Source organism: Lethenteron reissneri, chromosome 46 (genome assembly GCF_015708825.2).
Source record: "Lethenteron reissneri isolate LAM-NWPU_2019-01 chromosome 46, ASM1570882v1, whole genome shotgun sequence".
NCBI lineage: Eukaryota > Metazoa > Chordata > Hyperoartia > Petromyzontiformes > Petromyzontidae > Lethenteron > Lethenteron reissneri.
In genome coordinates, this window is record NC_083824.1 from 4,649,076 (window position 1) to 4,665,381 (window position 16,306).

Here is a 16,306-nt window from a genome sequence, read left to right on the forward strand (position 1 = left end):
TATTATTTCCCTTCTACGTGACTTTACCGAAAGAACCAAGAAGAAGAAGACCCGATTGAACATCACTAAATATTAGAGGTCCAACACAAGCATAGACAACCTCGCCACCCCCAGTGGCAGCGCCTCAACAGGCTACAATCTGCTGACGAGAGCTAGAAAAGTTTAAAGTGGTCCAATTCACACGCCGATGCTACGTGTGTGTACTCTGCAAAGGCTGGCGTCCTTACCTTTGACTTGTATCAAAGATTCTTGTTTGTACGCCATTCATCCGATTACATATGTTATGCTCCTGTACAAAACAAAGGGTACATCATATTTTAAGTGCCGAGAATCGGTACAAGACGGGTGACAAGTCTCGTCTCAAACGGTGTTGGGCTCAATAGAAAGCCGTCTCTGGTGTGGACCAATCAGTTTCAAGGACAATGCATATATCAGAGTATATATTTTTAGCATTCTGACCACAAGCATTGTGGTTAATGCAGACATGATTCCTTGTAAAAGGTTTCAGTTTGGTGTTTTAACATCTTAATACAGCTGTTTTGTTACCAAAAAAAGGGGGAAAACCTATTCTCATATTTTGGTACTGGCAAAGGAGATCCCATGATGCCTTTGTCTACCTCGTGGCGATGTTTACACATCGCACCAGGCACTCATTTGAGGCTTAGTCGACTTAAGGGAGGCCCAGGACCGGTTCAGATAATCGTCACTGGTATTGGCCGTGAGCGGGAAACGAATACGGGTCGCCGGGTTCGTAGCGCAGCGCGCTAACCGCTACACTACTGCCCCAAATGCCGCGCGAGCACACACACACGCGCACACACACACAAAGATCCCCCGTATAGCCTTAACAGACTGTAGGGGCAAGTGCTGTTAGCGAGCACCTATGAAGGCCGGAACGGTACACGAGGGGGTGGGTGGCCAGCACCACGCCCGACCGCCTTTGTCTCCCTAGCGGCGATGTTTACACACCGCAACAAGTACTCATTTGTGGCTGAGTCGACCTAGGGGAGGCCCAGGACCGGTTCAGATAAAATCGTCACTGGTGTTTGCCGTGAGCGGAAATCGAACCCGGGTCGCCAAGTTCGTAGTGCAGCGCGCTAACCACTACACAACCGCTCCCCGTAACACACGTGTGCACACACACACGCGCGCGCACACACACACGCGCGCGCGCACATACACACACACACACACAAAGATCCCCCGTGTAGCCTTAACAGACTGTCGGGGCAAGTGCCGTTAGCGAGCAGCACCTACGGGGGGGGGTGCTGGCACGGCGCACGAGGGGCACGTGTGGCCAGCAGCCACGCCCGGCCGCGAGGGTGCGTCGGCTTACCGCGAGGGCGCTGTGGAAGGTCTGCGCCTGATAGTACGCGTAGCGCGCCAGCGTGGTCTGCGTCTTGTGGCTCAGGCAGAGCCAGCTGTGGCGTGTGCGCCCTGGGTCCAGGTTGCCGTCGCGAGGCTGCAGCGCCTGCGAGCGAACCTCCACCTCCTGCTCGGGAGCGACGCGCACCAGCGACTTGGTGCTGAATACGCCGAGGTCTGCGGGAGGGGAGAGGTTCAGATCGGAATCGCGGGGCGCGCTCGCCGCTCGCGCCAATCTTGCACCGCGGCGAGGCGCTGGTCTATTGTTTCGATTTAAAGCTTTCGTGACTGCAGGGATTCATCTTCTTGGTGCTTTCGGTAAAGTCACGTAGAAGGGAAGTAATAAAATAAAAAAAATAAAACATAATAAAATAATTCTCACGATGTTTCGGCCACAACGCAAGCAGCCGTCCTCAGGTGAAGACCAGGTCTGTCGGGGAGACAGCATCAGACAGAAGCTTGTGTTGCCTCCGAAACGTCGTGATTTTATTTATTTGTTTTCTTTTTTAACCTACGTGACTTTACCGAAAAAACCAAAAAGTATGAATCCTTGCCGTCACGAAAGCTTCAAATCTAGAATTTAATTTTACATTTATGAAGGAGGTGTGTGCATTGCTCTGTTGATGTTCGGTTGTGATTGATGGTTCCACCAGCGTCTTTGAGAAATATCAAAGCCGGGAAGTAAGATGTTTGATTGCGCTCTGTTTCACAGACACAGACTGCAGTAGTTTCGCAGTTATTATCACGACGCTTTGTTTAAGAAGCCCGTCATTTCAACTGCCGTGTCAGGATGTCGAACCGATTACTTTTATTTATGAAGACTGAACCCAATCTTGCAACGATGCGCTTCCACGAACACCATGGCGAGATGTTAACTGCCTCGCCTGGTATACAGGAGGTGTGGGTTTGATCCCGAACCTGACGATGCCTACTGTATATTTGGAGCTTGCATGTCTCTCTCCTGTGGTGCTGTGGATTTTATACGGGTCCTCCGGGTTTTCCCTCCACATTTAGAATCAACATCACGCATTTCGAGTATATGGCTGCAATAAATTTGATAAGACATTTCGCTGAGCTATCATCTGTGGCCAGGTCGCTTGAGTGGACCTTACCCAGTAAAATTAAAACTTTAGTTCTATAAAATAAAAATAGTGCTGTTGCGAAACGGTACAGGATGCATCCCCACACGCTCACGACACTTTTGGGCAGAAGGGCCTCCACTAGAGGGCGCTCTGGAGAGCCCCTCTAGAGAGGGTATTTGGCCTACTCTTCCACACTGGCCACACGCCTTGGAAGAGGCTGACGTACCTACACTTTACCCCACCACACGTGACCTGCCGATTTAACTGCTCGGTGAACCGAGGAAGCGAGGGAGGGGGGAGTCCCATCCGGTAGCTCTGCATAGACAGCGCTGCATGCTAACCATTACAACCACACGGTTAAAACATACCAACAATGTGTGAATCGGCAACAAAACAGCACAACTACATTAAAATCCACTCCTGGGAGAGCTCCACCGAGCGTCATAACTATCTAAGGAAGGTTGCGTTCGGGATGTCTGCCAAGTTTAAATATATACACGGGCTATTTATGGGTTCCGGGAAAGCCTCATCTTCGGATGTACGAGTCACCGATTTGCATGTATGAGACAAATGGAGTGCCCCAGAGGAAACACGCCCAAAAACTACAATAACAATCCAATAACTCAGTTTTACGCTTTCGCGAACAAATTAATCCATAATCTCTGTGTTAATCATCTGCTGGATAAAGCCCTCCCTACGCCGTGCCGATCATGGGGGTTGTTTGACTGTACTTCGCCATGCTGGTCAGCGTGGGTTGCCGAGGTGAGGTGGTGGGGGCGGCCCGGGGGGAGCCTCGGAAATCAGTGACCATTGATGTTACTCGTGGGTGGGAAATGCACTTATGTTCTTAGGTTGGCGGTGCAGTGTGCTAACCACTCTCCTGCCGCTCTAGTCATCACCGTTAAACAGCTATACGGGGAACACTAAAACCCCGTTCGATGGACAAGATGCCATGAAAATGTAATTCACAATTAATAGTATGTATATTAAAATGGCTTATGACTAAATCAACCGGGATCCATCAGATCTCACAAGCTAAGCAGGGCTGAGTGTCTAAAAGTGCCTGGACGCGCATAAAACAGGGTTAGAGGTCGTCGTGGGCTATGTTGTGGGCAACAGAAGACAGTGAATCAAAATCCAATGTTGTACTTTACTTCTATGATCTCACATCTACGCTCAACACCTTGGCTAACCAGCAATGACCAGCGTGGAGACGTAGAGTTCAAATAAACTCCCGACCAGCACAGCACGTAGGGAGACGCCCTGATCTAGCAGCGGACTGACAACACGGCCATACGTGTACACATTCAAATAAAGAACTCAACACCTTCGTCAATAACACTGTGGGGCCCTAAAAGAAAAAAAAAATTGGCGACGTTTTGTGAAATGGCCCTTCTTCATAGCACATGAAACGTGCGACGAGGCATCGTTATCGCCGGACGTGTTGAGGTTCTTTGGTTACTTGTGCTTGTGCTCTACGCCAACACAGCAGTAGCAGCATTGCTGCCGAGGTCGTGTTATGCACGACGGCAATCGCACACACGGTGGCACGCGGTGGTTACCTATGTCCAGCACTCCGGCCATGCCGCGGACGATGGTGACCGGGTTTGCCGGGTTTGTGCAGAACTGGTGCAGAGCCGGGCTGAAGGCATCGCAGCGCGTCTCCAGCTGCACACGCCAACACGGCACAGGGTTCAGACGGCACGGGGCACCGCACCAAGCACTTCAACACAAAAAAAAATTAACCCGTAAAAACAAAGTTTTTCACTATAAATCCTTTATATGCGTGTTCAATGGGCCACAACCCAGCCCACATTGGTCTTTGAAACGGGCGGCTAGAGTCCTCTCGTCCTCTGGCTTGAGATGGCTGCCACCTATGGGTCAGATGATTGCCTGCCACCATTAAGCAATTGGTAATTAAATATAAAAAAAATTACCTAAAAAGTGTCAAATTTTGGGAAAAAATTTTCACGAAAAGAAATTGTCACACACAACGAGTCTGTGTGCAAAATGTCAGCTCGATTGGATCACGGGAAGTGGGTTTAAAAACGACCGAAAGATTTGCACGGTCGTAAGCGCGCAAGCAAGCAAGTAAACTTAATATAAAGGATTTAACACCCCCCCCCCCCGCCGCTGTGTAGCCTTAACAGACCATTGGGGCAAGTGCTGTTAGTGAGTAGCACCTATGAAGGCCAGCACGGCGCACACGCGAGGGTGGGTAGTCAGCACCACACCCGGCCACTTTTGTCTCCCCAGTGCTGATGTTTACACGCAGGTATTCAATTAATAATTAGTCGACCTTGGGGCGGTCCAGGCCCGGTTCAGATATTCGTCACCGATGTCATACCGTGAGCTTGGGTCACCAGGTTTGTTACGCAGTGCGCTATAACCACGGTACTACCGCTCCCTAAACCCAGCACTTCTCACGCACACACACCACAGGCTCAAACCGGACAGTTACTTTGTCCTGACCGCCCCGGTGAGTATGTTTGACGGTTGGCAGCAGCCCAAAGGTTCTAAACGGTCAGGAACCATTGTACTAGAGTAGTGGTTCCCACCCTGTGGTCCGTGTACCACTGGTGGTTCTCGCAAGGCCATTGGGTGGTGGTCAGTGTAACTAGTGCAGGTACGGTCATTTAGAAGCTTTGGGTAATGGCCTTTCTCTGTCAACAGTCATATATTTTCCTCATAAGGCCAAGTGTTGTTGACGAATGTGGATTTAAAAAAAATGTATTTACCCAAACAGACCAATGCAGATAATAATTTCAGCAGATAACAGGGATTTCTACACTGGCTAGCGCCGAACACAAATGACACAATAAAGCGGTCTCGGCTACAAGATATTGCTCGCATTTGTAACCATTTGTGCCACTGCAAGTGAGTGGGGAATGACAAATGCTTGTGGTCGTTTAAACTTGTTTTACCGGACTCCAGAGGTTCAATAATGCGTTTGTGTGCGATATTTCTTTACGAGTTGAACCAGGTTCCAGAATTTACACAGTACTCTTGCCAATAACATTTGGTAATCCGGCAGCATTTGTTTAACAAGTCTAACGCTGGTATTTTTTTTTACGCATACCATTAGCCACATTGACTTGTACAGCAAAATTGATTCAATACTACAAGGTAAGGTTTTTACATTTAGTCTTTCATCAGCAGAGCCCCAAGGTCAAAACTGGTCGAAAGTTTTCTTTACTTAAAACATATTCGGCTTAATAATATCGGCCTGGAAACACAATAGGTTGATGGCGAACATCTGTAAAAGATCAGATTTCTCGAGGATAAATCAAGATTCTGATTCTGTTCATTTATATACGGAGTCAGAGAATGGCATTCTACTTTTATTTGCTTTGCGCCAATACCACCAAGCTAACCGGAATTTAAAGAAAGGCTCAGTATAAGAGATGGATCGTGGTAAGTTTCTGTGATGTCTCCATTCGCCTTGTGTCCCATCACGAAGATATGGGAGCCAGTACAAAGCACAAGACCCCAGCTCGTGGAACGAGGCTCGAGGTGGGAGGACAGCAAGTAGGGCTGTATGCATCTGTCATCAGGGCTTTACAGTAGCACTGAAGGGACAATGCACAGCTTTAGCAAGAAAATATCTTAAAAATCAGGGCAAGTGTCATAGTCACTTCCATCAACTTTCATATTTTATGGAACTGAAAGTGCAGCTTAAGTGTGTACCACCCTCTAAGCTAAATACAACACAGGGGCTTTCGCAGAGGTCGCAACCGGGTACCCGACACCCGTACCCTACCTGATACCCAGCTATCCGTATCCGGCCGGGAACGGGTACGGCTACCCGTTTGCGACCCTGGTGCGGCCGGGTACGGGTACGGGTAGACCGTGAGTCACTGGTGAGTAACTGTTTGTCACTCATTTCCCAACATCTTGTCTCTTCTCACAATTCAAGTTCCTAGAATCAACCCACCCGCGGCTGCAACATGGCTTCATCCCAGAGGTCGCAATCAGGTACCCGATACCCGTACCCTACCCGTACCCTGCTGGGTACGGGTAGGGTAAAGGTACAGCCGGGTACGGGTACCCGTTTGCGACCCTGGTGCGGCCTGGTACAGGTACGGGTAAGGAATCAAAACCCGTTTGCGACCTCTGGGCTTTCGGAACAAACATTAATCATTCACTATTTTTGGGTTTAGATTGCGTGAGTAAAATACCAATGCGTGTCGCACATCCTCCTCCACTCGACACGGTTGGGGGGGGGGGTGGAGGGAAGGGGAGAGAAAGCGATGGGGGCGGCACGTGCGCCGCGTGGGTACGCGCGTGACGGGACGTACGTAGATGCTGGCGGTGTTTGGGTGGAGGGCCTCGTGCGGCAGTTCCAGGGAAGGGTTGTTTGGCGGTCGCACGTTCCCACTCCGGCAGATGTGCCACACCTTGCCGCACTTTCTCGTTCTCCTGCGCGCACAGGAATGTGATGGCACGTGAGATCAGCGCGTAACGTAGGCGGAACTGCGCGGCGACGCGGCAAGGCTCGTGTGTTAAAATTAGAAAAGATGCCTAAAACAAATAGAACACATTCAGTGCTCGTTCACAACCGTTTTAAGCGATGACGTGAGAAATTTCACCGCAAATGTAAGTAAAAACTTTGTACATTCAGACTTTGTAATGCTTTCTAACGTGTGTTTGTCCTTGCAAGTATTGATTAGAAGTGTGGAAGCTGATGGGTAGCCGCCTGGGCAGAGTTCATTTGCATATTCGCTAATTGTTATTTTTTGCTCTGTTTGTTTTGTCTCCAAGCTTTTGGGCAACGCTATGACCAACTTGGCCAGTTTTCTCTCTGGCAAGACCCTAACGGCAACACAACTGTGTACGACAGTTTGGTCCAAACCGGATCAACTTTACGAGAGTTATGTTGCCCGACTCGCTCCCCGTCATGAACATACGGACAGCAATAGAAGCAAAGATAATGCAACGACCTTCAGTCTTAGAGATGGAAAAATGTAAGTTTTTACCATCGCCATGCCAGCACGTGTCCAGATAGAGTCTATGTTCGTGTGAATGAAGCACAATGTGAAAGCGAAAGGCCGTTTTCCCGTGTACCTGGCAATACGAGCCAATTCCGCAGAGTCGCACGTTCCCAGCCGATCGTTCAGCTTTGCTTCCGGAGGCAGGTCTTCACGGTCCCCTTTCAATTCTTCCCCTGCCTTGTTTGATTGTCCATTACTTCTATCAGCATCACCGTCGCCGCCGCCACCACCACCACCGCCACTGTCACCGCTATCAGCACCACTATCACCATCACCGCCACCATTACCACCTTCCCCAGTGTTATCATCACCACCGTTACCACCACCGTTACCACCACCGCCGCCGCCGTCGCCACCGCCGCCACCGTCGCCGCCGTCACCGCTGTCGCCGCCGCCACCGCCGCCACCACCGTCGCTATCCTCCTTGGCGTCATCGCCGGCCGAGTCGCACGACGGCTCGCTGGAGAAGTCGCACGACGGGTCGCACGACGAGTGCGTGGGCAGGTCGCACGACAGCTCCGTGCACACCGAGCTGGCGCGCTCGGGACTGCACTGGAACACGGCGGCGCCGTTGGCGGGGCGCCCGGCGCCCGCCGAGCAGCCCGACTGGCTCCCGGACGTGGGGGGGTCCCACTGCCCCCCCGTGCCGCCGCCGCCGTCATCGTCGGCCCGGTCGCCCTCCGAGGCGGCCGAGGCGGCCGTGGCGGCGGCGCCGGGCGACGTCGCCGTGGGCGGCGCGTTGAGGAGCAGCGTGACGCCGGGCCGCGCGTGTTCCGCCGTGGCCGTTGAGGCGTCCGGCGTGAGTCGCCCGGCCGAGTCGGCCTCCGGCGCTAACGCCGCGGCGTCGGGCGGGGCGAGCGGAGCGGTCCTCGCGTCCGGAGGGTTGATCGTCACCATCTGCTCCAGCGACAGGATCGGCTCGGCCTCCGCCTCCTCCTGCCGCTTGGGCCAATCGCAGCGCTCGCCCCCCGACGCGGCGGCGTCGTCGTCATCGTCTTCGTCGTTGTTGTTGTCGTCGTTGTCGTCGTCGCACACGATGATGTAGTGCGAGGTCAGAGGGCACGACTGGATCTGCCACCGCCGAGATGCTGCGGAATCGTGGCAGAATCGTCCTGTGGAACACAGAGAGAGATACAATGCTTAGACATGACGATTTTGACTTCCACTTATTCGGGACCCCGGGGTTCCGCCATAACGTTCAATGACTGAAGGCGGACCGGGATCAGAGTGATGGCTATTGTTGCGAGTCAGGGGAAAAGATGGAAGTGACTTAAAAAATAAACAATAATTTAATTGAACCGCAACAAACCGCAACAAAAAAAACACATTTTAATGAGCGTATTATTTCTATGAGAACTTTTTGCCAGTATGAAAAGTAACGAAAAAATAAGAATAATGTTGCATGCTTTGCCACATGCACGTGTGGTTAATGCAGACTTGATGCCTTGGTATGAAAAGTAAGAATAGATTTTACCCATTCTGGCAATTAAACAGGAGGCGTTACGATGTTCAAACACCGAATAAATTAATTTAGAGTCTGTCCATCTTAACACCTCTTGTTCCATTGGCAGAAAGTGTAAAACCCATTCATATTTTTTCACACAGTCTATTATTACCCGCTATTAAAGATGAATGCAAAACTTGGGCACTGACGATAGAGAGAGAGAGAATATCAACAGTGAAGAGGGAAGGGCGCACGTTACTAAACAAGTAGAAGGTGCACCGTTTGGACTTGGAGCCAGACAGGAAGTGGATCAAAGAAAGAGCAATCGAAAGTTAAATATTGATTGAGTGGGGCCGCACAGGACGACGACACATCACCAGTGGCGACGATGGCTCGTGCATGGACGATGTAGAACTTCTGTCGCAGGCCGAGGCTAACGACGGAGTGGGCAGCCAAAGAAGGGGAAAACACCTCGGAGGTGGCTGCTGCTGCTGCTGCTCTAAATGGCCACGTGATGATGAGCCAATTCGTCGAGCTATCATTTGTAGCCAGGAAGCTTCTGAAAAATAGCTGCATAGCCCAGTGGGCATTACCTGGTAAAATATTTTTGTTTTAGATGAAGCAATAAAATCAGCTCCGATGTCAGGTTACAGCATCACGAGACCGTGAGTGACGGTGACGACTATGGGATGGGTTTTCATCTTGCAGCGGATAGACCCTGGCTTATGACTGACGACAAAACTGCAATCGCACGAGCACCTTGAGTCCACGTGACCTGTCAAAGGCTCGCCAGAAGGTCACGGGACAGACCCAGACGCCATGAGTTGACTGAGATGAGTGACAGACGCACCAACTGTGCTCCCTACGGTCACCCGTGACCACCACCACCACCACCCACGTGTGCCCTCTCATCGGCTCCAAACGCCACGTGGAGAGAAAACAAAACTCGACCATCGCGAGCCCGCGAGTCAAAGCGACGTGTCAAGTCCTTCACTCAGCAGTGGATAGACCATGGTTGGTGATGATGACACACCTGTCAACCCCTTACCGGTGCCCTACCTTATTACAGACCCACTCAGAACTTAGTGGTCACCCCGTGCCCCTTATATAATCTCAACGTTCATCCTATACACTACACTATACACTACTACACACGACACTATACACTACTATACACTACACTATACACTACTATACACTACACTATACACTACTATACACTACACTATACACTACACAATACAATACACTCCACTACTACATACCTGTCAACCCCTTATCGGTGCCCTACCTTATTACAGACCAATTCAGACCGTAGTGGTCATCCCGTGCCCCTTATATAATCTCAACGTTCACCCTACAAAGTACCATCACAAGGGAGAAACGCAAAGACAAAAAATATATATTTTTTGCCCGTCTTGAAACGGCTGTACGCCGTATGGACCTAAAAACTCAATTTCCCTGTACAAGAATACGGGGTAAACCGTATAGGTTGACAAGTATTCTACTATACACTACGATACTACACTATACACTACTATACACAAATAGAAATGCAAAAAATAGACAAAAAAACATTTTGCCCGTACTGAAACGGCTGTTCGCCGTATGAACCTAAACATTACATTTCCCCTGCACAAGGGTACGGGCTAAACCGTCTGGTTTGACAGCTGCGTGAGCACAATGGAGATGACAGAGGGGCCCAACTCCGAGACGACCTCTCCATGGAGACAATCACAGCCACCACTTTGGGGGGCGAAGAATAGAGAGAGGGGAGGAGGAGGTGGCTGGGGGCCCCCCACTCCGGTCATCGAACAAGTGAACCGACAAAGTCCCAAGAGACAAATCGATTCATCGAACGCGGCAACCGATTAATCGATGGGGGGGGGAGGGGGTAGTAGAGGCGCATAACGCTAAGGGGAGTCGCGGCTCGAGTGACTTTCACGGCGGCCACAGCGGGTACCGTAATGCCCCCTCAGCAGCGCACTCAGCCTCCCTCACTCACGACAGCGGACGACGGCGGCTCCCCTCGATCTGCTGCGCGTCTACTCGGGGCAGTGCGGCTGGCCGCGTTAACAAAGAACCCGGGGACGCCTCGCTTGTCCCACCGCTCCCTTTGGCCGATAGAACCCCGCGGTTGCCGGGCAGTGTTCGCTGTGTCGCTGTCTCTCCGCGGTTGTTGTTGTTGTTGAGGGTCGTCCCCCCACCCCCCCCCCCCCCAACACCAACATCAACAACACCACCACCACTACCACCACCACCGTGTCGCGTCGTGTTGGTAGCGGCAGCACTTTGAGGCAACGCTGTTGATCGGCGAACGAGGTTTGTGTCTCACCTGGTATCCCAGCCATGTTGACTCTCTTCTCCGCCGCGTTGTGCCTCGCGAGTGACTCCCTCCTCTCTCTCCGCTCTCTCCGCTCCGTGTGTGTCAGACGACGACGACGACGCCGCCTCCTCCTCCTCCGCCCGTCTCACCGCGTGTCTCCTACTCGCCCGCGTGACGTCACGGGGGCTATGGCGTCGGTGACGTCACGCGTCCGGCGCGAGCCCCAAGCAAAAAACCGCGCGTGCGAGCGGTGACGTCGACGCGGTGTGGGGGTGGGTGGGGGTGGGCGGCGTGACGTCATCGCGCAGCTTGAAGGGGTGACGGACGTCATCGCACGCGCGCGCGGGGAAGGCGCGGATGACGTCATCTCGCGAGGGAGAACCCGAGGGATTGTTGTTGTGACGTCACGCCAGGTCGAGCGTCAATTGTTCCAGCCCCAGCTGCATGCTAACAACAACAACAACCGCCATTCGCCACTAAGTGGCGGTGACGTCACCACGACGCTTGTGCCAGGCCACGTGCACCTTGAGGCTACCACGTGAAGTGTCGAACGCCCGCTGGCAGGAGGTCACGGGGCAGACCCAGCAGGTGCCACGGGTCGACTGACCGAGATGACCGAGATGACTGGCTGATGCACCACCTGTGCCCCCTACTGTGCCAACTTGCTGTGCTTTAGCCACCCGGCGCTCCGCTCGTTGTTGTGAGCGTCGCTCCTCCGCCCTCCGTTGTTGCTGGAGGGCGACAGCCTCCAACTGCCCAGTAGCCTCAAGGTGCACCTAGCCTGGCACTGCCCAGTAGCAGCGTACTTCACGAGCCTCCTCCACAGAGGCCGATCTTGACACCGCTGGTATCAGTCATGGGCAAGTCCACTCAGCTCCACGTCCTCTTGTACCACATCACTCCATCTCTTCTCTAGCTCGTGTCACTCACCCACTCACTCACCCACTCACCCACTCAGCTCCACGTCCTCCTGTACCACATCACTCCATCTCTTCTCTAGCTCGTGTCACTCACACACTCACTCACCCATTCACCCACTCAGCTCCACGTCCTCCTGCACCACATCACTCCATCTCTTCTCTAGCCCTTGCCGTGCCCGTTTAGCCCCCTCGATCCGGCCGCAAAGACAAACCCACGTGTAGCCTTACAACAGATTGTTCAGGCAGAATCGGAGTGTGTGTCTACACTGGAGGAATCCGATGATCTATGAAGCTCTTCACATTGGTGTTGGCGAGCACCTATGAAGGCCAGCTCCACGCCCGACCATCCTTTGTATCCACAATTGCAATGTATACACCAGATACTCATTTGGGGCCGTCCATAAATGACGTCACGCGATTTTGGACGATTTTTGACCCCCCCCCTCCCTTCGTCACACGGCGTCACAAAAAGTCAAACCCCCCCCCCCTCAAATATGACGTCACAAAGCTCTGCCCCCCCCCCAAATAAAACATGCTTCAAATCGCTTTAAACTATTGTCATTGTAGTGCGTATTTAATGTGGCGCTGCACTCTGATGTTGTAGGAGAAAACATTTATTACAAAGTATATTTAATTAAGTAGAACGTGTTGTCTATATTTAAAGTTGCGCTTTTTGATGTGACGTCACATTTCTCAACCCCCCCCCCCCCCCTCGTCATACATCGTCACAAATGCAACTTTAAATAAATATAGAATTGTTATAACACTTATTGTTATAACAACACTCCTACAACACCAGAGTGCAGCGCCACATTAAATACGCACTACAATGACAATAATTTTAAGCGATTTGAAGCATTTTTTATTTTCAAAATGGAAATGGTTTTTTTGGGGGGGGGCAGAGCTTTGTGACGTCATATTTGAGGGGGGGGGGGTCTGACTTTTTGTGACGCCGTGTGACGAGGGGGGGTGGGGTCCAAAATCGTCCAAAATCGCGTGACATCATTTATGGACGGCCCCTTAGACGTCGCCGGTTCGATTATATCTCCCGGCGCGGCAGTCGAGAACAATGGTTGCAAGTTTCTTCAATCCCTTGACGGGTTACCACCACAGTGGGTCGATGTGTTGGTGGGGTAACGAGTGAGTGCTCACACCTCTTCCAAAGACATCGGGCCAGCGTGGAAGAGTAGGCCAACGGTGGCGTGAAGAACGTTTTACAGCAGGGCTGCGTATTATAATGTTCATATTTTACACGGCATGGGAATGTGGAATTTCCACCAGGGCCGCCAGGAGAAATGACGATGTTTATTTGAGCAGGGAGTCTGTGACTTCTAAGCTGGGCATTCTCATGAGAAGAGACGGATGGGTCTATATTTCAGCCAAACTCATTATTTGGCAGTGGTGCACAAGCACAATCAACACAAAATACACTTAACACATTCGTAAATAACACAGTGGCCTTCATATAACAAAAAATATAAAAGGCGACGTTCAAACAATGGATCTTCACTTCATTGCAAAAAAATTAAAGGTCATTCCTCGAAACTTTTGCCCGTTTAATATTTTTCCTTTTAATGGCATCGTCGTGTTCTTGAAAAACGTGTTTAATATAAATCTTCTATATTTAATCTGCGGCACCAAAATCTGTTTACAGACTTTGGAAAGGTCACCCGAGGCTTTCGACATTCTGCGCCCAGCATCGCAACGCCCCTCGAGAGAGAGAGAGACGCGTGGCATAGCGGGCTGCACACGTGTCGGGGAATTTGTTGGTGACATGCCGAGTAAAAAAAACCGCAGCTCACATTTGTGGCAAGAGGGCAAAAGAAAAGTCGTAAACACGTGTTAGGGGAATTAATGTGGCGAGCCGCCCACCTTCATCGTGAGTCATTCCCTCTACGCAATTCAAGAAAATGGTCAACTTTACTGCGAGTGAAAAAATAATACTATGGGCGTTAATTAGTTGTATTTAAGTTATTGATGAGCTTTCCTGGTGAACGTCGTTTAAATTTCGATGTAAAGCTTTCGTGACTGCAGGGATTCATATTCTTGGTTCTTTCGGTAAAGTCACGTAGAAGGGAAATAATAAAATTAATTTATTTTATTTTAAAATAAAACTTATTTATTTAATGTTTTTTTAAAATAATAAAAGTAATTTATTTATTTTTAACTTAAAATACATTTATTTTATTTTAAAATAAATAATAAGAAATTTCTTTTAAAATAAAAATACATTTATTTTATAAAAAAAAAATTAAATAAAAAATTTATTTTTAAATAAAAAATTAAAAATTTCATTTTAAAATAAATACATTTATTTTATTATTTCCCTTCTACGTGACTTTACCGAAAGAACCAAGAACGACGTCGTTGAACTTGACGCGTGGACGCATTGGTGGCTTGGTGGGCCCTGTGGAGAGCGGTGGCACAGAGAGGTTAGCGCTGCTGTCTGAACTTGGCGACCCAATTTCGATTCCCAGCGACGATTATCTGAACCAGTCCTGGGCCTCTCCTAAGTCTACTCAGCATCAAATGAGTACCTAGTGCGGCGTGTAAACATCGCCACTCAGGTGACAAAGGCGGCCGGGCGTAGTGTCACTCCTCGTGTACCATGCCAGCCTTCATAGGCGCTACTGGCTGACAGCACTTGCCCCAACAATCTGTTAAGGCTACACGGGGGATCTTTGTTCTGTGGACCCTAAGCAGAGTACATTTTGGCTCCTAGTGAGGTGACAGAAGAGAGTATATTATATGTGAGATAATAAAAACGTAGAGTGGCATAGAGATGCAGTGAGATGAAAGAGAGATGCAGAAAAGATAGTCATTGCGTATTTATATTTATTAGGATTTGAATTCGAGCTGATATTGGACCGCACTCAATTTTATTTTTAATGAATCCTGTGCCACTTGAGCCTCTTGGGGCCCTAAGCCTTTGCTCGGTTTGTTTACACCTCGCGCCTGATTGGGCAGTGTGGGTGTAGAAGACGTCAGCTTCTTGGTTATTTCGGTAAAGTCACGTAGAAGGGAAATAATAAAATAATAAAAATTAAACATAATAAAATAATTCTCACGACGTTTCGGCCACGACGCAAGCAGCCGTCCTCAGGTGAAGAACAGGTCTTAGAGTCGCGGCATCTCTTCAGAAAGGTGAGACCTGTTACTCTTGGTTCTTTCGGTAAAGTCACGTAGAAGGGAAATAATAAAATAATAAAAATTAAACATAATAAAATAATTTCTCACGACGTTTCGGCCACGACGCAAGCAGCCGTCCTCAGGTGAAGAACAGGTCTTAGAGTCGCGGCATCTCTTCAGAAAGGTGAGACCTGTTCTTCACCTGAGGACGGCTGCTTGCGTCGTGGCCGAAACGTCGTGAGAATTATTTTATTATGTTTAATTTTTATTATTTTATTATTTCCCTTCTACGTGACTTTACCGAAAGAACCAAGAAGATGAATCCCTGCAGTCACGAAATCTTTAAATCGAAATTTAAGACGTCAGCTGTTTGGGGGAACCGATTGTCGCGTTTTGTAACCTCGTGTGTGTGGAGAGGAAATTTTGTTCTAGGGAAATGCCACTGGTTGAAGCTAGCCACGGTTCCAGGAAGACGTGGTCACGAGCACGGAAACCGACACTTTACCACCACTGAGGCTCTCGGTTGAGGAAATTACTAATTTGAACAAACTAGCAAGCGACCATAAAAATGCCCCTAATCAACATTCGCTCAGTGGAAAGTTGCTTGTTCTCCTCGACTGGGTTGTGAATTATTATCATCATACAGTACTTTGTGTAGATGATCAGACCTAACAAGTAACAGTTTATATTCTTGGTTCTTTTGGTAAAGTAACGTAGAAGGGAAATAATAAAATAATAAAAATATAAAACAATACAATTCTCACGACGTTTCGACTGCAACACAAGCAATCATCATCAGGTGTGAAATCCACAGCAAGAAAATTTTAAAGTTTTATATTTTTATTATTTCCCTTCTACGTGACTTTACCGAAAGAACCAAGAATATGAATCCCTGCAGTCACGAAAGGTTTAAATCAAAAGTAACAGTTAACAGAGCTTCCTTGAGTGTGCTTTCAGACACAGATGAGTTTCTACATTCATCCAATTATCTGTGATATCACAGTTAAGAGGGATATTTCGCACAGACACTAAAACAAACATGAAAACCA

At 49.5% G+C, this 16,306-nt stretch overlaps 1 protein-coding gene across 1 annotated transcript in view; it reads right to left on the reverse strand.

Moving 5' to 3' along the window:
• LOC133354226 (lysine-specific demethylase 6A-like) overlaps positions 1–11,385 on the reverse strand; it is a 30,936-nt gene extending 19,551 nt beyond the window's left edge. Inside the window, exons 1-6 of the mRNA XM_061570907.1 lie at positions 11,218–11,385; positions 7,512–8,550; positions 6,746–6,866; positions 4,010–4,115; positions 1,337–1,542; positions 228–289 (exon numbers count right to left, since the gene is read on the reverse strand). Coding sequence (XP_061426891.1) covers positions 228–289; positions 1,337–1,542; positions 4,010–4,115; positions 6,746–6,866; positions 7,512–8,550; positions 11,218–11,233 — 1,550 coding nt within the window. The 5' untranslated portion in view covers positions 11,234–11,385. The remainder of the gene's footprint in view (positions 1–227; positions 290–1,336; positions 1,543–4,009; positions 4,116–6,745; positions 6,867–7,511; positions 8,551–11,217) is intronic.
• Between the last annotated feature and the right edge of the window lie 4,921 nt (positions 11,386–16,306).